The sequence below is a fragment of the Cercospora beticola genome, chromosome 6 (assembly GCF_033473495.1).
Source record: "Cercospora beticola chromosome 6, complete sequence".
Classification (NCBI taxonomy): Eukaryota; Fungi; Ascomycota; class Dothideomycetes; order Mycosphaerellales; family Mycosphaerellaceae; genus Cercospora; species Cercospora beticola.
The window spans coordinates 552,401-573,013 of NC_088940.1; the positions used below are offsets into that span (position 1 = coordinate 552,401).

Here is a 20,613-nt window from a genome sequence, read left to right on the forward strand (position 1 = left end):
CATACTCCCGAGTTGTTCATCTTTCCAGTCAAGAAAATCATGCTTACCACTGGATCTCCCCTCAACATGCCGCATTCGGAAAAGTATGTGGTGTGGTTTTGGTTGCGCGGCCTCGAAGTGGATCTCGCTGCCGTGTACCAGTCGGTTGCCATACATTCTTTTACCTGGCAAAATTTGTCGAGGCCACTTGACATCGCGACTATAGATACTACCCGCTCCCTCCTATCGCTCCATTCCCCATTTACTCCAGAGTTCTCCAGATTTGACGAAGTCTGACACCTGACACAACCCACTGTCACGCACGAGCTATCAAGCATCACAGAAGAACAACAAGATACCGAGTACATCGGCAACGACAAGACGACAACAAACACCGAAGTACAACAAGACTCCAAGTACACCGCTTTCAAGATTCTCATCACATTCTTGACCATGAGTGAGGCGCCGAGAGTGAGTCTCGGGGATGCCCTGACATACACGCATCCCCAGCCCGCTACCACCAACGAGCCCATCCCAACAAGAGAGATGTCCGTCGCCACCGCAACAACCAACACGACCGACAACAAAGACAAGAACGAAATCACCACCACCTCCGTGGCCTCAACCTCCCCTCGCGGCTCCGAAGCAAAAGTCCCCGGTGCGACCAACATCACCACCTCGGGCGCCGCTCCAGACAACAACAACCCCAACATCCTCACCGAGAAGTCGCCAGAGGGCTTAGCCTACACGGCCAAAAGCTGGTCCAGCTGGAAAAAATGGCTCGTCCTCACCGGCATGCTTCTGGTCCAAATTTCGCAAAACTACAACGCAGCAGTTTACATGTCTGCCGTCCCGCAACTTACTCAACGCTTCGATATCTCTGCCGCCACGGCCCGCCTCGCTCAAATGATTTTCCTGGTAATGTATGCTTTCGGATGCGAACTTTGGGCTCCTTTTTCGGAGGAGTTCGGACGCAAGTGGGTTATTCAGACGAGTATGACTTTGGTCAATATCTTCATGGTCGTTGTGGCGCTTGCTCCAAGCTGGAGTTGGGTCTTCGCGGCTCGTGCGTTGGGCGGTTTGTCGAGTGCTGGTGGCTCCGTGACTTTGGGAATGGTGGCTGATATGTACAAGCCTGAGGAGCAATTCCAGGCTGTGGCTTTCACCTGCTTCGGATCTGTGATCGGCAGTGTTATTCCGCCGATTGTGGGTGGAACTGTGGTCGAGAAATATAGCGGACTGGCTTGCATCTGGATTGCGGTTGCGATTGGTTGCTTCACCCAGGTGGTTCATATTTGTCTCCCGGAGACCAGGCCAGAGATTCTGCTCGATCAGGAGGCCAAGAAGAGGAGGAAGATGGATCCTAGCGAGACTGTGCAGGGGCCCATGGAGGCTCAAGGAAGCTTTTGGCAGAGACTGAGCTGGAAGCATGTTGGCAAGCTGATGTGGAGGCCTTACTGGTTGCTCTTGACCGAGCCAATCGTGCTGTTCTTGTCTCTCCTCTCCGGCTTCAGCGACTCTCTCATCTTCTCTGGTCTGGACTCTTTCGGCATTATTCTCAAGAAGTGGGACTTCTCCTCGCAGCAGATCGGCTTCGCCTTCTTCGGACTTGCTCTGGGCTACCTCATCGGCTACGCTCTCGGTGCTCTGCACTTCGCCCTCAACCCAGGCCGACGAGTCAAGAACAACGCCGTCCCAGAGCAACGTCTGTGGCTACTCCTATTCACTGTGCTCGGCCTTCCAATCGGTCTCCTAGGATGGGCTTTCACCTCACTAGGACCAGAGCACGGTGTCCACTGGATCGGAGCTCTCTTCTTCGTCCTCATCATCGGTATCGCCAACTACGCCATCTACCTCCACACCATCGATTACCTCGTTGCTGCTTACGGACCTTTCGCCGCTTCCGCCACTGGTGGCAACGGTTTCTGCCGTGACTTCCTTGCTGGTATCGCAGCTCTATACACAGTCCCAATGTATGAGAACATCGCCCCAGGAGGTGACTACATGACCGTCTGGCCGACTTTCATGCTGGCTTGCATTGGTGGTTTCCTCGTCTTGCCAGTCTACTACTTCTTCTTCAAGGGAGCCAATCTGCGTGCCAAGTCCAAGTATGCCTCGCAGCTGGAGAAGGAGAGAGAGCAGGAGGCTGCCGACGCGCAGGGAGTCGTGGTCGAGCGCAAGGCGTGAGGACCTTTCGACATATGATAATTTATTTTACGACAACGGGTGCGAAGGGTAGGGATTGGGTCTTCAATTGGCGTTCTTGGGTGTTCTTTTTTTACTTGGAAATGGAGGTCAGCAATAGAATGGGATAGAGCTGTACCGCGCAAGCCTAGTAAGGCCCTAGAATGTAATTGCTTTAGCTCTTGATAGTGCTTGAGATAATGTAATAAACTTTGCAAAACTTGTCAGTCTCAAAAATATGTCAATCAAGTCAGCCTTCGGCATTCTCTTCGTACAAGCCAGTCTCTATGCCCTCGATCACGTTTTCTACATACGAGACTGCACCAAAGACGCCACCCTCAGCTTTGGTGGACATGATCGTCAAGTCGTGCAAGTTTCTGGAACTGGCAGCGCAGGCATCGCTGACGAGTAGACAGTCATAGCCCCGATCATTTGCTTCTCGCATCGTGGTATGAACGCATACATCAGTTGTCACGCCGCAGAGGATCAAGTTCTGAATGCCTCTGATCCGGAGCAGTAGATCAAAGTCAGTGTTGGCGAAGGCGCCTTTGCCAGGCTTGTCAATGATAGGCTCGCCATCGCGTGGATATAGCTCCGGAATGGTATCGTGTCCAGGTTCTCCGCGGACTAGAAGACGTCCCAAGGGGCCTGGTTCTCCAATACCAGGAACTGAGAGGTCACGCAGCGAGCGTTGCCGCTCACGTTCGGAGAGATCTGACAGGTCGGGTCGGTGGCCTTCGCGGGTATGATAGATCTGATAGCCTTTCTCGCGGCAGAGCTGCAAAAGTCTTTGGATGTTGGGAATGATGGCTCGCAGAGGGCCTATATCGTAGCCTTGTTGCGATAGATAACCGCCTTCCTCGCAGACTTGAGATCCCGTCAGATGATCGTGCCGCGATGATGGTCTCGTGCTCTCGTACAGTCGCGTTGCATATCTATGATGACCAAGGCAGTCTTCTGGGGATTGAGTGAGTGATCATCAGGCCAAAGGCACGGCTCTGCTCTGCAAAGCTCATACCGCTGGTCCATGATGGATTAGCTGATGCTGTGTAACGGTATACTGGTTGTTGTTCGTGAATGATGAACTTGGGCAGCGACACAATGTCCGTGCTCGGCGGAGCTGGAGCAAGCAAGCAAGCAAGTCTTCCGGCTGCAGCCAGCGACACTACTTCACCACACTCGACAACTTGTCGCATTGCACCTCGACATCGCCATTGACTTTGACGACATCGAACATGGATCGCAGTCTGGACGAAATCATCGGCGAACGCCCTGCGCGCGGCGTAAGTTCCTTGACGTCGCACCGCAGCAGCAACAACAATCGGTCAGCACTGACAAGAGTTCCAGCGCGGCGGTGGCAGAGGCGGACGAGGACGAGGACGCGGCGACGGCGATCGACGCCCACCGCCTCCATCATTGAGACCGCCACGTAGGGAAGAGTATCCCCGAGATGGAGTACGAAAGGTGAGGCAGTACAGCGACATTCGCAAGCATATATCTGGCGCAACAATCACTGACATGATAATCATCTAGGTGCCGCCTCCTCCTCCCTCCTGAAAAGTCTCATCAGACGATCGTACATCGACGGAGCCCCTTCTTCGGACTCGGCGACCCAACGAGCGCGATCGACGACGAAAGACTAGACTGCATTCATTTGCACCGACAGAGCTGACCAGGGCATGCGGCCTCAATAGTACCGTCGCGATGAACCAACAAACTTGGACTCGTACTACAACACCGACTACAGATCACGCAGAGCAGAAGCTGACACAAGAGAAAGCGAGTGGGTGCATGACCGCTTCGAAGAGGATCGATATGGTGAGCTGGGTTGCGGGTGAGCGATGAGAGGACATTTCTGACAATCACCAGACCGACGAGGCTATCGGGGTCCTGCTGAGGACGACGACCGCTACGCTCCCAGAGGCGCTGCGCCGTGAGTAGCACTATGGCAGGCTTGTAGCACTCCACTGACAAGAACCAGACGCGGCGGCGGCGGTACCAAGATCAGAGTGGACAATGTGCACTACGAGCTCACCGAAGACGATTTGCGCGTAAGCATTCGCGCTCACCCACACCAGCGCATAGCAGTCACTGAACAATGACAGGAACTATTCGAGCGCGTAGGCCCGACAACCTCTGTTCGCCTTCTGTACGACCGCTCCGATCGATCGACCGGCACAGCATACGTGATCTACGAGGACGAGCGCGACGCACGTGATGCTTTCGAGAAATTCGACGGCTGTCCTGCTAATGGCCAGGCCATCCGCCTCACTGTTATGCCAAACGGCCCGGCAGAACCCGGTCCACCACCACGCGCACTTGCAGACCGTGTTGAGCGCGCACCGCGCAGCATATTCGAGCGCATCGAAGGTGGCAGAGAGGACAGCAGAGATGGAGGACGGAGAAGACGCGCGCGGAGCGACAGCCCGAGACGACAAGCTGGAGACACCTACGCGCCTCGCTCGCGATCGCCTCCAAGACGCCGTGGTGGTGATCGAGGTGGTCGTGGGGGCGGCAGACGTCCTGGCGAGCGACGGGAAGAGAGAGGTGGCAGACCAGCACGCAAGGCTCGCACAGACGACGAGGGCCGCCCGCTTGTTGGTGGCAGACCGAGAAAGACTGCCGAAGAGCTGGACGCTGAGATGAACGACTACTGGGGTAGCAAGGGCGATGCTGCAGAGAGCAATGGCAATGGTGCGGCGAATGGAGGCGGAGAGACTGCTGGAGGAGACATTGATATGGATATCTAGAGAGACACTCACTCTCTGCCATGTCATACTAGGCGAGCAGATGTGTAGCCTCGCCCCATCTCATCATGAGACTTGTACCATAAGGTCCTTCTTCCAAGAAGAACCCGAAAACGCCAAAGCGCCACGCTCGCTGAGAACAACGCTGCCATAGAAAAACCAAATCAATCAAGCAGCAAGAAATCCTGTCGTTCAAGCCCTCCATCATCAAATCCCCAACTCTCCCATCTCTTCCACCAATTCTTCTTCCTCTTCCCCTTCTTCCCCCTCACCAACCAAATCCTCCACATCCAACCACCCCTCCGCAACAGCAACAGCAACCAAATCCCTCGTACTCCTCACCCCATCTTCCCCACAAATCCGATTCGGATCCAACAAATCCTGCACAGCCAACAAAACCCCCTCCAACTCCACCCCTCTTTTCCAAACCTCATACTCCTCAGGCTTTTTCTTCCTATTTTTCTTCGCAGCTCTCCCCTTTGCAGAACTTGAAGGCCATTCAATTTGTTCCAACAATTTATAAAGTATCAAATGTAACCAGCAGAGATTTGTTTGGGGGTGGAATTGCTTCCAAGTTCTGCCGTTGGTGAGGTTGGTGAGTTGGGATGGTGTGAGATTGTGGAGGTCTTCGGCTGAGATTGTGGGGTGGAAAGGGTGGTCGAAGTAGAGGGCTCCGCGCATGTAGCGGTAGATGTCGTATTGGTATTCGTCGCTGCTGTCGCCTTCGAAGAGGGATTTGTGGTGGGGCAGGGAGAGGTCGGTGTAGGCTACGTCGGTATCGACAGGTGCTGAGACATTTGGAGAGGGGGAGGATGGGGCTGTGCTCGAGGTGCTCATGAGGCAGCGTGAGAGTGTGTAGTCGATTATGGTCGTTTCGAGGGATGTGAAGTTCAGTTTCCGGGAGGGATCGATTGTGTTCTCGTTGGTTTCGTTGGCGGATGGGTAGCGAACACATATGTTCCCAAGATGAAGATCGCGGTGCTCGAATTCGGCGCTTTCTTCGCCTTTGGCGATGGTCAGGACCGTGTGCCAAAATACATCCCAAATGGGAAAGATGGAAGTGCAGTTGTTGGTCTCGAGAAGTCGTTCAAGATCTGTTCCTGCATCTTGCATTTCGATGACAGCCCACAATTGGTCGCCATTGTAGCTTGTTTTCTTTGCTGGGTCGGGAAAGTGGCTGAGTTCTTTCTTTCGGGACTTCTGAGCAGTGTTCCACGCTTTGAAGGCAGAGACGAATGCTAGTGGCGGTCGGCCTTGTAATATGCGGATGTCCCGGAAGTTGGTGAAGCCTGGAATACTGCTCATGCGCTGGAGGAGTTTGACCTCAGTCGCGACATCGTGCGGACTTGTCATGCCTTCAGCTCTCTTCAATGCTGCATTTCGTTTTCGCTTGTCAAGTGGGAGAGCATCTAGAGCAGGTGTGAGAGGGATGACTTTGAAGACGGACTCATCGGTACTGCAGAAATCGCTGATGTCTTCTAGTAATGATAGTCGATAGACCTCTCCGAAGGAAGCCTCTGCGATCTTGGTCACGGAGAAGTGTTCTGAGATGTCTTCGGACCACGCTGAGAACTCGGTCAGAGGATGTGTCGAAAGGTCGAGCAATTCTGAACAGTGTTGCTGATATGGACATCCTAGCTGCACATCTCGAGGCGACTCTCGAATTTTGGGGGCCGCTACGATAATCTCGTCATCTGGCAGGTCTTCAAAAGCATCAACATGCTGCGGTATGCATGGCACGAGCTTTCGCTTTTGTTTTGCTTTTCGAGGTGATCTCCTGGGCTGTGGCGGGTCTGCGATGCCCTCTTCCTCCGACTCTTTGCCCTCATTACGCTTTGGTGAGCTCTCCTCCTCGTCGTCGAAAAACGTGTGTTGTCCTCTGCCAGATATCTGCCCTCGCGCATCGATTCTCTGCTTTTGTGATCCCTTGCTTTGACCAGTGTCCTTCCTCCGATTCGTTCTTTTTGAAGGTGTATGCCCCGACACCAGGCTCAACGCCTCCAGTGGTGCAACAACAGCGTTGACCTGTATCTCTCCCAATGCCCTCCTAGGCGATCTCCTCGCCTGTTTCGTATCTGGTTCATTCTGCACAAGGCTGCGTTTGGCCAACGCTTGGGACAACTCCCGCGTCGCCTTCTCTGTCTGGTCTTTGCCTGGGTCTATCGATTTGATCTGATCTCGTACTGTAGCGACTGTATCGACTCCGGACTTCGTGAATGCGAAAGATGGGGTCGTCTCGATTGTCAACGCCTGCGTTTTCGGCGAGGGGTCCGGGCTGCTGGAAGGCGAGAAGGCCAGTTGTGCGGCGTAGACTGCCCGCGAGCGTTTCCCATACGTCCTTTGCGCTCCAGGCATATCTCTGTCGGCTCCTCGCAAGGTGTATCCAAAGGCGCTGTCTGCCTTTTAGCAGAAAACTTGACCGCTGCGTGGCAGGAATTCCTTCGTGGTCGGTATCCGGAATGTCGGGATCAACACCCGCGGTTGCCACAGCAGCGGCCACCACGTCCAAAGAAAGTCGGGTATCGAAGGGGACCAGCACCAACGGCACCATCATGAGCACATATTGCACGCTTTTGTCGTCGTGATCCATTGCGCATACTCGCTGTGTTCGCAGACATACTCCCAAGAGACACTGACATCCTTCTCATTTGAGCAAACGGGCTGGTGTAGATATATCTCTGCGTTTCAAGTAAAAAGCGGCTAGGTGTGCTCTCGCACTGCGCACTCTCATCCCATCTCTTATCTCTTCTCAGCTTTCTACTCAGCATCACCTTGCACGCTGCCGTTCCTGTACTATACATCTTGCACTTGCCCCTTTGAGTTGTGCGACTGTGCATGACCAGGATCCATCCGATCAATCTCCCAGCCGCATGAGTCTGAGATCATGGCCAAGAACAAGAAGCCAAAGCCTGGAGAAGCCTCAGCAGGCGACACGACCAAGACCGAAGATACTGCCCAGGCTCCTGCACGACCACCTCAAAGACATACCGGAGCACACGATGCACCACCAGTCCAGGAATGGGAGTACATGTACCCGGTGGCGCTGCTCTCCTTGGCAGCAGCGGCATCACCGATATCCCAGATGACCATGGCGCCAGTATACGGCTCAATACCATCAGCAGTCAATCATGCAACCATGTGCTCAATATCGCTTTTGTTCGGTTTCACAGTGCGGACCTTCACAGGACAACTCAAAAGCTTCCGCCCACTTGAATGGGTGTCCGCTTGGGCCTTCACAGTTCCTGTGCTACAGACCTTACTCTTACCATACTCCGGAAGTCTTGGACCAGTTGCAGGACCAATAATCAATGGCTTTCTGAGCTGTCATATGCTCTTGTTGCCGACCGGCTTTGTGCTGGCGGATTTTGTGGCGCGGTACAAGCAGACTGCTTGGTTAGCTTCTCGCGTTGGAGTCACAGCAGCGTATATGATTATTGGGCTACTGTTGGCTTTCCCTGTATACTCTGTGTTGGAAGAGAAATATACTGGTATTGTACAATGGACTCCAGAGCTGCTGCAAGAGAAGTTTGAGGTCAATCCTATTCATTTTCAACTTGCGCTTGGTGCAGCTTATGCGGTTCTTGCCCCATCATGGTAAGCATGCGGATATGGACTGTTGACCCTCTTCTTCACCTTGATCTTGCGGACACTTGATATATCCATTCTTGTGAAGATGCTGACTTGAGATAGGTACGCCCTACTCGGCCTTCCCGCAATCCTACATTCTGTATACTTCAACCAGCACTTCAACATCCACAAAGCAAACACCTCCCTAATCAATCACAACTGGACTCTCCTCGATCGACAATGGTCCAACACAGGCTACATCTCCGTCCTCGAAAGCACCGAAATGGAATACCGCGTCCTCCGCGCCGACCACTCCCTCCTAGGCGGCGAATGGCTCCTCACACCAGCTCGCAAACAAGACAACTGGCTCACAAACGAACCCATCTACGCCGTATTCTCCATGCTCGAATCTGTCCGCATACTCCAACTCGATGCTGCCCCAGTACCAGATACTTCAGCCCGTGCACTCGTTATCGGACTGGGAATAGGAACTGCGCCCAAAGCCTTGCTATCTCATGGAATCGAAACCACAATCGTCGAACTTGATCCTGTGGTGCATAAATTCGCAGTACAATATTTCGATCTACCGAGGAATCATACTGCTGTGCTACAAGATGCTGTGAAGTGGGTGAAGAAGCAAGCTGCTGCGGCGGAAGCACTTTCGACGATTGATGATAATTTGAAAGATGGTGCGATGATTGAATCGAATCGGAAACCTGTGGTGCTGTACGACTACATCATCCACGACGTGTTCACTGGAGGAGCGGAACCTCTGTCGCTGTTTACGACGCAGTTCTTGCAGAATCTTCGAAGCCTGCTGACGCCAAATGGCGCCATCGCGCTCAACTACGCGGGAGATCTATCACTTCCACTTACACGACTAGTCCTGCGAACGATTTCCCACGCTTTCGATGGACAATGCAAAATTTTCCGCGATGGACCACCAGAACGATACAACGAAAACGATGAAAAAAAGTCAGAAAATCATCAAGAAGAACAATCACCATCTTCAGATTTCCTCAACATGGTCGTCTTCTGCCGCAACAGCCCTGGGCAAATTTCCTTCCGGCCACCCACCACGACCGATTACTTAGGAAGTCTAAGTCGAAGACATTACATGCTGCCTAAACCCGACTGGGAGATAGCCTTTCCCAAGCATGAAGAAGAGGCAGAAGCACTAGAAGAGACAGCCTCGTCCTCGCCCAAAGATGATGATGATCCTTCTCCCGCTACCGTTGCCGTTACCGCCACTCCTCCCCATGCCAATGATGCAAATGCTGCTGCTGAAAAGCAAGATGATGATGCAGAATACAAAAATGGAAAATCGGCTTCTGACCGCTTGTCACGGCAGCAGAAGCTCCTGCGTCCGGGTGACGAGTCCTCGTGGGAAAGCGAACAAATCGAAAGTGCCAAGCGTCACTGGCGGATCATGCGCACAGTGATGCCGGATGTCGTGTGGGAGACTTGGTGATCATTCTCGGTGAGAGAACGAAAAAAAAAAGTGATCGTCCAAAATCCAGGGTGTGGGATGGATTCGTGGTTGTGTGGGATGGATGGCGCACGCCGCTTGGGTGGCACGGCAGGAAGGGGATGGGATAGACGGACCGCATGCGCGCCTTGCTGTTGTATGTACGGGTGTATACGTGGTTCATGCAGCGTTCCGTATGCCAAGTCTGAAATGTGTTTCAGTGCGTAAAGTTTGTTTCTTTTCGCCTTATGCATGCTTGCGTTGTCTCTCTATTGGCTGCTGGACCTGTACAACGCAAACAATGTCGCCTCCTCTCCGGTATCGCTCACTTTCGTGGGACGCGTCGTTGGAAAAGATGTCGGAGTCAATGCAGGCGGTCACCATGCTACACTTTCAGCTTCTTGCGTTTATCCGCGGGAATGTGGTTGTGTAGCGACTTCTTCTGTCGTTTTCGAATGTCGTCTGAGTAGCCAGACTGTTGACAACAAGCGGCATTCTCGACAGGCTTGGAGTTCAGCACGTCTGAAATCTTCCAGCGCTTGGAAGGTTCCGGATGTAGCATGCCCATCAACATCGTCCTCGTTTCGTTGTCATCCAGTCGCATAAACCTGCCAATGTAGCCAAATTGCGGCACTCTGCGTCCGTCTTTGATGATGTGATCTGGATAATCCTCGAACCATGCGTCCCAGTGTTGCATGAAAATTCGGAAGTTTTTGCAGTCCATTCCCGCGAAATCCCAACAGTTGCCTTGGAAGCAAAGCGTAACGTACACGATGGCGACAGCCCATACATCTACGGCACGCGGGTCGTATTTGCCCAGTCGTTGGTAGATCTCTGGCGCCATGTACGGCACGCTACCCACCCAGCCTGGCGGACAATATCGTATGGGCTCGTTGGGGTCGACGATGCTTTGCCGTCGGCAGTTTCGTACTCCAGGATGTTGGCCGCAGAACACTTCACCAGTACCGAAATCGGCAATTTTGAGGCATCCTTGCTTGTTCACAAGCAGGTTCTCGGATTTTAAGTCTCGGTGCGCAATTCCACGACTGTGTAGGTAGTCGACACCACGAACGAGTTGCTTGAACATGCAATTCCGATCCTCCTGCCCCGCGAAAATCCCAGATTTGATAAGGTCATTGAGATCGCCCAACTCGCAATACTCCATGACATGATACCATTGGTCGCCACTGTGACATAGTCGGAATGTCTTGACGATGTTTTCGTGATCGCAGGCTTTCGAGATGGCAAACTCAGATTTGATCTTGCGCTCATATTCGAACTCGGTCTCTTCTTGCGGCTCTCGTAATCGGAATTCCTTGACAGCGAACACTCTGTCTTTGGCTTCGCCAGCGGTCTTGCTTTGCATTAGTTTAACGACAGCAGCACCACCTGCGCCAATTTCCTTGTGCTTCATGCGCTGCAGAACACTGAAGTGCTCCTCCAGTGAGCACTCATCGACCTGCAGGTCGTCGGGAAGTGCGACCGACAATCGCCGAGCCTTGGAACCAACACCCGCGTCCACGCCCAGCATGTTGTCGAAATTGCCATCGACATCCTTGGAGTAGATGGAAGACCGGCGGCCATGCGTTGCTGCCGAACTCGTCCGCCGCGGGCGCGGTGGTGCATCGTCATAATTTTCCGCCCATTTGATGCCTCGATTGCTCCTCGCGCTGGGACTGCGCGGGGTCGGGCTTGGTTCGAGGCCGTCCGGGTAGTGCACTCCTTCGAACTCGTCGCGTTGAGTGGGCGACCGGATCACAATTTGCGGCGGCGCATCGTCGTTGGAAGTGACGGTGCCATTTGCAGTGGGCGGTCGCGGCGTCTCGGGTCTGGTTTGTGATGTTGATGTCGCGGGCGACGACGGTGTGGCGCGACGCGCCGGTTCAGGTCGTGATGATGGTGTGACGTCGCTACTTTCCCGTCGGTGATGGGCTTTGAGTCTACCCAGGAAGCCAGACCGGCGTTTGCTGGACGTGTCAGACGTCGGCGGCGTGGGCGGCATTGCGTGCGGCAGCGGCAGACGCGTTTTCACGTCGGTCGACATGCTGGAGGTGGAAATGTCGGAGGGAGAACTGGTGGACCGTACTGAAGAGATTGAAGGCTGAGCGCGGGGACGCTTAGTGGAAAAGATAGCCCTCCAGCCTTGTTGCGAGGCGCCGGCTGTTCGGACTCTGCAAATCAAATCAGGATCAGTATCGCTGTCGGAGCCCACGTTCAAATGCCGAGTCTGATTATTGTTGCTGGAATAGTAACCATGGCTGTGGCTCTGGCTGCGCGGCGTGGTCGCGTAGATGTCGTCGTAGCGCTGCTTGCGCTGCACTCTGCTGCTGCTCGGCCTATTCGGCCGATAGTTGTGGATAGCGGCCAGACTGCCCGTGGTGAACTTGAGCTCGCCTCCAGGATGCGTGGGTGGCGTCTCCTTCCCGCCGGCCAGATCGATGTCGGAAATCCAGTACTCGCAGCGAAGGTCACCGTGACTTCCCCATTGCCGGAAGCCGAATTTGGTGGTCGTCATGGTGAATATGGGACAGCAGCATGCGTGGAGGGGGCGCGTGAAGTGGGATGGTGAATGAATGGGAACGGCGTGTACTCACTGCTATCGCAGACCCAGGACCTGCAGGCCAGTCCCTCTATAGATCTTATGGCGGACCCAACCAGCCCTGTACGATGAGGTATAGCGCCGCAGCGCAGAGCACAGCTCCCCAGTTGAATCGGCCAAAAATTGAATTAGGACCAGCAGGTGCCAACGACGCCGCGCCTGCCAATGCTTGGAGGATGCACCGTGTGCCAGTGCGGACGGGGATGGAGGCTCGGCTACCTGTGGTGATCGTGCAAGATGATGTGACTTGGTCGGAGGTAATACTGTGCTTCCTTGTGCTGACAATATGACAAGACGTGAAGAAGGCGACTGGGAAAGAACTGTGAATGCTTCTTGCCAACATTGGCATCTCGGTCGCAATTCCCAACTAGCGGAACTAGACGGCACTCGCTCGCTCCACCACCCTTCTATGGCTCCGAGGCCGCACGCTCTCTTGGCACTCCGACCTTGGGCCTTGATTACCACTGATTTCTTACCCCGATCTACCGGCCACTGCGTGCTCCCAGCGCGCCCGCCCCATCCCGCAGAGCACGCAAGCCGATCTGATACGGCTGTGACAAAAGCTGCAGCAGCCGCGTTTGACGTTTCACAAGCATCCAACGGCGTCAACTTTCTGGCAGATCTCAAAAAGTCTTGCTACCTCCCAAGCCTCCGCGTCCTTGGTTCTACGCCTGGGCATAGCCAACGAGACGTTGCACGCCTGCCTCCTAATCTTCAAAAGGCAAGATCCGACAGGATACCAGCACATTCCAGCGCATCATCCACCTCTTGCAGGCCACCCCCAAAAAGCCTAACACTCGTCGGTGATCTGGAACAAAGGGGCTTCGAATACTTACTTTACTTCGTACACCATAGGTTTGGGGGCTGCTGCTGACGACACTTTGTGGCTCCTGGCCTTTTGAGCTCGACAGCGCCCTATATTCGCCCCGCAAATTGCTCTCCATTACCTGGTGTTCTGTGCGCCAGATGGCAGGTGCGCTTCACCTGCCGCATTTACAGAGACACACCCCTCGAGCTGTCCGTCCTTGCCGACATTGATGACCCCATGAATTATCCGTTTGCCAAATTGGAGTCAAATCTGGAAGGCTGAGAACACCAAGACAATCGCGCCCAGAGCGCGTTGTCCCATGAACCTGACCTGTATGGCCAACGTTCAGATGTCTCTGTACGAAGTCGGCTGCTTGGGACCGACTCCGGCCATGTCCGGTCCAAAGTTGGACTGCGCGTCCATTTTCGACTGACACTCCTTTCAGTCTGTGGTTGGCAGATCGGCAGCTGTAGGCTCCCGGATAATTCTTGGCATGCGCGCATGACTTTACTTCCTTGCAAAGCACACTGCTGCGCAGCTGGCGACGCGACACAGTCGTCGTGTACGCAGCATCAAAATGCCTCGAGGCGGTGGAGAATTTTCTCCTCCTCGCATGCTGTTGAGACGCACAAGTAGGCAGCAGGATAGTTGCAGAAAAAGCTGACTGCCGCTGCTCCACCTTGGACCCAGATAAGGATGATGAAGACCGCAGACTCGTCCTCTGCAAAGTTATACAACCTCCCGCCGGATGTCTCGGTGCTCCACATTCAATACCAATTGTCAATTGCATTCAACGCTCTCGGCGAGTGCAATGCATGCGCTTGTCGACCAAAAATGGCCGACAACGCTCCCAGCGATTTACAGTTTCGCATCGTGCCATGTAACGTCCTCTATTGCCGAGGCGGGCCAAGACTGGAGATAGAGCTTGTGCTTGGTGCAATGTGTTCCGTCACGAACATGTCTTGCTTTGTGGCTCATGCGTGCGCAGTCCGGTTCCTATCAAATCACACATCAAGCTCGAGATGGCTGTGCGAAGCTGACGAGGATGCATCCTCAGTCACCTGCGATGCCAAGGGCTTGTCGCTGCTGATCAAAGCTGTCTGCAAGTACCAAATAACCACCTGGTCATTAACGTTTGCAAGCACATCGGGCAATCTAGACCTGGACCATACAACGGGTCAGAGTTTCTTGGCCAGCAGTAGGTGTATCAACACTGCTGGCTTTGTGATCGATTGGGCTCATGCTACGGAATAATCGAGCTACTCTCTTTGCCTGCATTAAACGAATATCTCGATCGTTCCTCTTGACGCCCTTCTCTGGAGTCAAGCGGACCTGATCACTGCGAGCTTTGCGCTCATGCATGTGCGATTCGCAGCTCGATGACTGCTTCGAAAAGTTCAAGGCTGTGCGCCTTGAAGGAAGCGCCACACCGCGACAAGCTCCTGTCAATCTGATCCATCGACCGCCTCACGCTCGATCGCGTCACTGACAGATGCATTCACCCAGGTCTAGTGTGCGATGCAGTGTTGCGCTGGCGTTGAACGAAGAGACAGCCTCACACTATCATCCTTACGTGCAGCCGTTAGTCATCTGGGTGATGGACTTCATCACCTGATCAGGTAGCGTAGTAGCACACCTCGGCCACTGACGGTAGCTGTCTGCAGCTGCCCTTGCCGATATGCAGGGTGTCAGCTCTGCTCGAGCAGTCGGGGTCAAGGATCAGAGTAAAGCAGCAGCTTCATCGTGGCCATGCGCCGGATGTCGCAGAATCGCTGGAGGGTCCGTGAATATGTACTGAAATGTGTCGGAAAAATTTGAAAGAGAGGTTCATCTCCAGCCGTGAGACTTGACTCTGATGTCAAGCAATCTCGCGGCAGATCTCCGTGCAGGCATGGCATGTGCTTGTGCGACGAAATGTCCCTGGAGTTTGCCATGCGAGTGTGCGAAGAACAGGTTACCGCTTTCTGACCAGCGCCAGCGGACCTTCGAACACGGCGACAGTGATGGCGAATGCGACAATTTCTCCGCGCTCGACCGCTTCGACACTGCGAAATCATCCTTTCACCTGGACCTCAACCCACGATTGTGCTGCCCTGCTTTCTCGCAGAGACGCTCGCTGACCTGTATTTCGTCATCGAGTTTTCGTTTGGCCGTGCTCTTCTCTCTCTTTTGTTCTCCAGCGCCAGCACTTTCGACCGACTATTCGCACCCGGCACCGCAATGCATCCGCCTCACTACAACATGCGACCAACAGACGACCTGCGTGACGTCTTTCAATAAGACTTGACGCTGTCAAGGTCGCATCCAGTTGTTCCGAACATTTGCGCGGCAAATGAAATGCCTGACGAGCTCAATGCAGCGTAAGGCACCAACTCGAAATTCAGGGCCCCCGCTTCGCCAAATTCGGGCAGTTGGACGATGATGCTCCGTCGGCCGTGCATCTGCAATGCGAGCAACTGGCCCAGTCTGCCACCACCACCACATCCTCTCCTCACGACACCGCTACCCACCATACCGACCACCCTCCTCGCCCCGTACATTGGCCTCTGCGCAGACGGAACTATCGTTAGCACGTTTTCTCGCGAGCCCAAACCCTCTCGCACGCCCACAAACCGAGCTTCTCTGCCGACGCGATCAATTTGCACATTGCAACCCGCTGCTACTGACGACAGCTTCCGACCGGGTGTAGCAGGACAGAGGTCATCGCTTGTCTAGGCTCATCGTAGCGACAGATCTCACACGCCGTCCCCGTGTGGGATTTTCACTATGCCGCCGTCGCCGCCGGCGCGGCGTAGCACACGAGGAGCACCACCCGCGGCACCAGCTTCGACGACGTCCTCATCCCTCTCATCGAACCGACAGGACCGCAATGCGCGAGGAGGGCATAATCAGAAATCCGCTACACCGCGTTCGTTGTCATCGGAAGACATCAGTGAGCCGCCGCGTCGCAGCCAGCGATCGCAAGCTGCTCACAAAGAGGAAGATGCTGGGAAGGCAGACGAGGCTATCGATGATGCCGATGAGGAAGCTGTGGACGATGAAGAGATAACACGATGCATATGTGGTATGCAAGAATACCCGGGCCCACCACTCAGCGAAGCTTTTGCGGGCATCCCAGACGCGCAAGCTGAGGACGCCGGCGAACTCTTCATCCTCTGCGACGGCTGCACAGTGTGGCAGCATGGAGGATGCGTGGGTATCGTGGCGGAGAACCTGACGCCCGAAAAGTACTTCTGCGAACAGTGCCGGCCAAAGCAGCATGTGATTGGGACAGACTCACGAGGGTATGTTTGTTCTTTCTTTCTACCTCACAATGCCACGCCATTACATCACACCATACCCGCACTTGCCTGTCGTGAAGGCAAATCGCGCGTGGCAAGCAGCATGGACGCGCACGCAACTTCACTCCAGGTGTCCTCGCGAGCACCACGCACCAGAATGCCCCCAACGTGCCCTGCGGCTTGTGATTTGCGTGCCTGTCGATATTTCAGAATCTAGTGATCATCCGTCGCCCAAACATTGGCACTTTTCGCGCCAGCCATGGCCCGCTACCACGACTCGGGCGTGCGCAGAGCAGCTGCTGACGTAGAGCAACACAGGCAGAAATATTCTCTCTACGTGCCGCTCCATCCTAAAGCTTCCCAGCGGAAAGGGTCAGTCAGCAAGTATGACGACAAGGCCAGAAAAGAGCGCGAGAGTGCCGCTTCCAGAGCGAGCGTCGACCCAGCTACCGGCAAGCGACGTGCAACGATGCGAAGCAAAGAGCACGATGATGAGGAGGAGCAGCTCCGTATTGCGATTGAAGAGAGCAAACGTGAACAGGCGGGGAAGAGTGGCAATGGGCGGAGAAACGGCAAGCGTGGTCGTGACGACAGTAGTGAGGAGTGAGTGCTGCCACGGAGCAGAAGTCCAAGAGACAACAGACTGATAAGGAGTAGAAGCAAGTCAGACAACAAGCGCCAGCGACGGTCATCAGAGTCTGTGCCTTCAGCTGTCCGCGCCGCCGAGATCGAAGACGATTCCGACGACCAGACCGCCACGAGCAAGGGCAAGGTGAAAGGAGATGGCTCGCTCTCCGCGCGTACGGCGGCACTTGAGAAAAAGGAGCAGGAAAAGGAACGTGCCAGAGCCGAAGCTGCAGGCAGAAGACAAGAACGTGCTCGCAGTCGGCGGGGCGATGGTAGGCTCATGTCTCTCCAGCCATACTTTCTGAGCTCATGCTTACTTCATAATAGACCTCGAGCAAGCGGAAGACGCCGCATCGAAGGCTGCCTCAAGTGCCAAGGCATCTCCTCCAGCGCCCTCGTCCCAGCCTCCATCCCCTCCGCCAGCCGAGAAAGCTTCCTACAAAAAAGGTCCGGGCAAGAAGCCAGGGAAGAAGCTTGGCAATAATCAGTATACCAAAGCCAAATTCGAACAGGCAGCATCCTCGCCGCATGGCCGAAAGAGGCAGCTGAACCAAGGCAGTGGAAGCGGCGACGAGGCCTCCGAGACCTTGGCAAATGGGGATGCCAATGGCAATAAGCACAGTCCAGGTGCTCCTGAAAACATCCCAACAACAGGCAAGGGGAAGTTTGGTCGAGGCAAGAAATCAGCGGCCAACGGCAACGGCGCGAAAGCGCATGTCGAGCCGGTGGAGCGCACCATTCCGAACATGCAAGCTACACTCGCCAATATGAGTGCTTACGTGGAAGGGCACAAGACCGAAACGGAACAAATGCACCTGGCAGCCTTGAACATGGCCGGTGGTGGTGAGGATGTTTCGCAAAGTACTGAAATAAGCTTGCTAATGTTGGGAGGCGCAGTGCAAGCGCCTTCGGGTGACGGGGAGACGCCACAGCAACTTGAACGCACGACTAGTGGAGAAAAGAGCGCATATGAGGAGGGTCAGGACTTTTTGCGCAATGTACAGGCGTGGTATAGCAAGTATGGGCATTTGGCGGGTGTCGGTCTGAATGCTCCGGCGGCGCCTTCTTCATGACATGAGATGAGCCGGTTCGAAGACTGGGCATGCATGGGCATTGTTTGAGCGTACATGCGCTGAGAGGGACTTTTTCGATTCGTGGCACGGAAGTGGAATGTTAATACTGATGTCAGCTTTTTTTGAGGCTTGAAATGAAAGTCGCCTCTACCAGGGACAATGGGACGGGCGAGGTGTGCATGGTCAGGCGTTTGCACATATGGTGGCATTGCATTGTTGTTGTTCTGGAAATGTTTAGCTACTGAGACGTGTTGATAGAGAGCGATATGCATATGCTCTTCGATCGGGTTCTTATGGTGAAGGGTCAAGTGAGAAGTGGGAAGTGGGAATCACCTCTACTATCTCGTTTTCTGTCCCAGCATTTATGAATGCTCTCACTCTTTGCGATCACCTCATGTGAGGGAAAGGGAAGTCGACTTTGTCCGCTGCACCTGCCGAAGCTGCGTGGTCTTGGCGTTGGTGACAACGCCCACCTTCAGACTTCAGAGTTCATCTCTGGACACTACCTCTACTATCTTCTGACTACCCTCAGTGATCTTGCAGCAATACGCCGTTGTAGGTCACCTGCCATGGACACACTGTGCGACTGGAGCGTGTGGCTCCACCGCGCGCCTGTCCGCATCCGGACAATGGCAAGACGGTCTTGCTTGCTTATTGTCCAGTTTTCATTGTCATGAGGTCCAAGCTCACATGCGATACATTTCCCAAGCATCGCTTCAGAAGATGTCTCTTCAATTGACAACAGATACGATTGATAGCTACTCATGGCGTGGGCTTTCTTCAGAGGTGTGTGCGATGCCGGCAGAACCGCCTGGAATGCATTCAACAGACCCAGACCGACCACAAGTACCACCAGCAAGAAATCGTCGACAAACAGAGTGTTCCGAGGCCGTGTGCAGCCGATACGCAAGGCTCCCAGTGGACTACGCACGAGACGTCCGTGCCGGGAAATTGAGGATTATACACATCGCCTCCAGCAGCTCATTTATGGATACGATGCTTTTGAGAACTCCGAAGGTGACTTGAAGTCTATCCAGTACAGCATTGCCACATTGATGGAAATGAGAAGACGTTCGCGGGAACAGGATGAACAGCAACGCTACTCGGAGCGGCTTGGACGATTGTGCAATGCCCTCGACCTCACAGAAGATACGATCGAAGGAAACCTACAAAACATTCAGAAGACTGCCGATGATCTTGTGGACTCTTTAGAACCTGATGGGCCAGGAGATCTCCCACCTCGATTGCCCATCTCGCTGATTGACCAATTACGACGTTACGACAATGCAATGGAAACCTATATTTCACAGCGTGATGGCACATCAGGAGTTCAGATTCCTGTTTCTAGCGATGTTGATGGCGACGAATCGAGAGAACACGGAGAAGTTGGAGCAAATTTAACTTCAAGCAAATCTGCGTTGTCAATCAAACGACGGGTACTGCAAGCATGCCGAATGAAACTTACTGAAGAATTGCGCAAGCTATGCAAGCAGCATGCACCAACTGCACTGCAGGACGAGACTATCGTTCGGCAGCTCCGTCGCGGCGAACCAGTTTCCAGTGAGGTTGCGCGCGAACCGGACGCCGGATCCGACATGTCAAGGCCTGAAATCACAGAGGCACTTATTGCAGAATGGGAGTTTGCGCAAGCCGAACTGACAAAATGGACGGAGTGCTACTGGTCATACATCAACATGGATACGCAGAAACAGCAAAGGGCCGAACATCTTGCGAGCGGCCTCACGATCGAGGAGACGGACATCAAGATGAGAACGCTCACCAGCACATTTTTCTCCAGATGTCAAAGTGAGTTTCGAATTGTATCGTCTTGATGCACATGCTGATACATGCTGTAGATATTGACAATTATTACCGCGACGTTCAAAAGAGAGCGATGTTGGCCGGGTTGGACCCAGTAGCGCCTGAAGATTCCGACAATGGTGTCTTCGCTAAACACGCAGAGGACGATCCTGCAATCAGCATAAGCAGTTATGACAACGTCGCGGAAGCTCAGGTCGAACTCTGGCTTCATGAAAATGATCCCGGGGTGGAATTCGGAGACGTTCCGGTGCCATCGACAGCTCACGTTGACTGCGTCTCAGTACACTTTGGCGAAGGTCGCAGTGGCTACGAAATGACAGGTCCCCCAACTCGAACACGGGATTCCCGAATTCGCGCTTGGCAGCAGAAATGCGAGGAAGCAAGAATTATTGCTCAGCAAGATATGGAACGACTTCGTTGAACGCTTCTCGCGCGCCACAAAACTGGATTACAATTTTC

General features: G+C 54.0%; 8 protein-coding genes across 8 annotated transcripts; 5 read left to right on the forward strand and 3 right to left on the reverse strand.

Annotated features, from left to right (window-relative positions):
* Nucleotides 1–432: 432 nt before the first annotated feature.
* On the forward strand, nt 433–2,166 carry RHO25_009339 (uncharacterized protein; the record flags this gene model as incomplete). Its single annotated transcript, XM_023600875.2, has 1 exon — nt 433–2,166. The coding sequence occupies one exon, from the start codon at nt 433–435 to the stop codon at nt 2,164–2,166; it is 1,734 nt and encodes a 577-aa protein (XP_023453509.1).
* Nucleotides 2,167–2,413: 247 nt separating this feature from the next.
* RHO25_009340 (uncharacterized protein) lies at nt 2,414–3,192 on the reverse strand (the record flags this gene model as incomplete). Its single annotated transcript, XM_023600876.2, has 2 exons — nt 2,414–3,030; nt 3,084–3,192. The coding sequence occupies 2 exons, from the start codon at nt 3,190–3,192 to the stop codon at nt 2,414–2,416; spliced, it is 726 nt and encodes a 241-aa protein (XP_023453506.1).
* A 206-nt stretch (nt 3,193–3,398) lies between these two features.
* On the forward strand, nt 3,399–4,913 carry RHO25_009341 (uncharacterized protein; the record flags this gene model as incomplete). The annotated part of the gene is made up of 6 exons (XM_023600877.2): nt 3,399–3,446; nt 3,511–3,627; nt 3,858–3,981; nt 4,033–4,096; nt 4,145–4,214; nt 4,269–4,913. The coding sequence occupies 6 exons, from the start codon at nt 3,399–3,401 to the stop codon at nt 4,911–4,913; spliced, it is 1,068 nt and encodes a 355-aa protein (XP_023453507.1).
* A 204-nt stretch (nt 4,914–5,117) lies between these two features.
* Nucleotides 5,118–7,265, reverse strand: RHO25_009342 (uncharacterized protein; the record flags this gene model as incomplete). The annotated part of the gene is made up of 1 exon (XM_023600878.1): nt 5,118–7,265. One exon carries the CDS (start codon nt 7,263–7,265, stop codon nt 5,118–5,120), a length of 2,148 nt encoding a protein of 715 aa, XP_023453500.1.
* Nucleotides 7,266–7,794: 529 nt separating this feature from the next.
* RHO25_009343 (uncharacterized protein) lies at nt 7,795–9,948 on the forward strand (the record flags this gene model as incomplete). Its single annotated transcript, XM_023600879.2, has 2 exons — nt 7,795–8,504; nt 8,601–9,948. The coding sequence occupies 2 exons, from the start codon at nt 7,795–7,797 to the stop codon at nt 9,946–9,948; spliced, it is 2,058 nt and encodes a 685-aa protein (XP_023453501.1).
* Nucleotides 9,949–10,330: 382 nt separating this feature from the next.
* RHO25_009344 (uncharacterized protein) lies at nt 10,331–12,460 on the reverse strand (the record flags this gene model as incomplete). Its single annotated transcript, XM_023600880.1, has 1 exon — nt 10,331–12,460. One exon carries the CDS (start codon nt 12,458–12,460, stop codon nt 10,331–10,333), a length of 2,130 nt encoding a protein of 709 aa, XP_023454021.1.
* Nucleotides 12,461–16,118: 3,658 nt separating this feature from the next.
* RHO25_009345 (uncharacterized protein) lies at nt 16,119–18,333 on the forward strand (the record flags this gene model as incomplete). Its single annotated transcript, XM_023600882.2, has 4 exons — nt 16,119–16,636; nt 16,952–17,236; nt 17,291–17,532; nt 17,588–18,333. The coding sequence occupies 4 exons, from the start codon at nt 16,119–16,121 to the stop codon at nt 18,331–18,333; spliced, it is 1,791 nt and encodes a 596-aa protein (XP_023454023.1).
* Nucleotides 18,334–19,097: 764 nt separating this feature from the next.
* On the forward strand, nt 19,098–20,575 carry RHO25_009346 (uncharacterized protein; the record flags this gene model as incomplete). Its single annotated transcript, XM_023600883.2, has 2 exons — nt 19,098–20,139; nt 20,190–20,575. The coding sequence occupies 2 exons, from the start codon at nt 19,098–19,100 to the stop codon at nt 20,573–20,575; spliced, it is 1,428 nt and encodes a 475-aa protein (XP_023454022.1).
* Between the last annotated feature and the right edge of the window lie 38 nt (nt 20,576–20,613).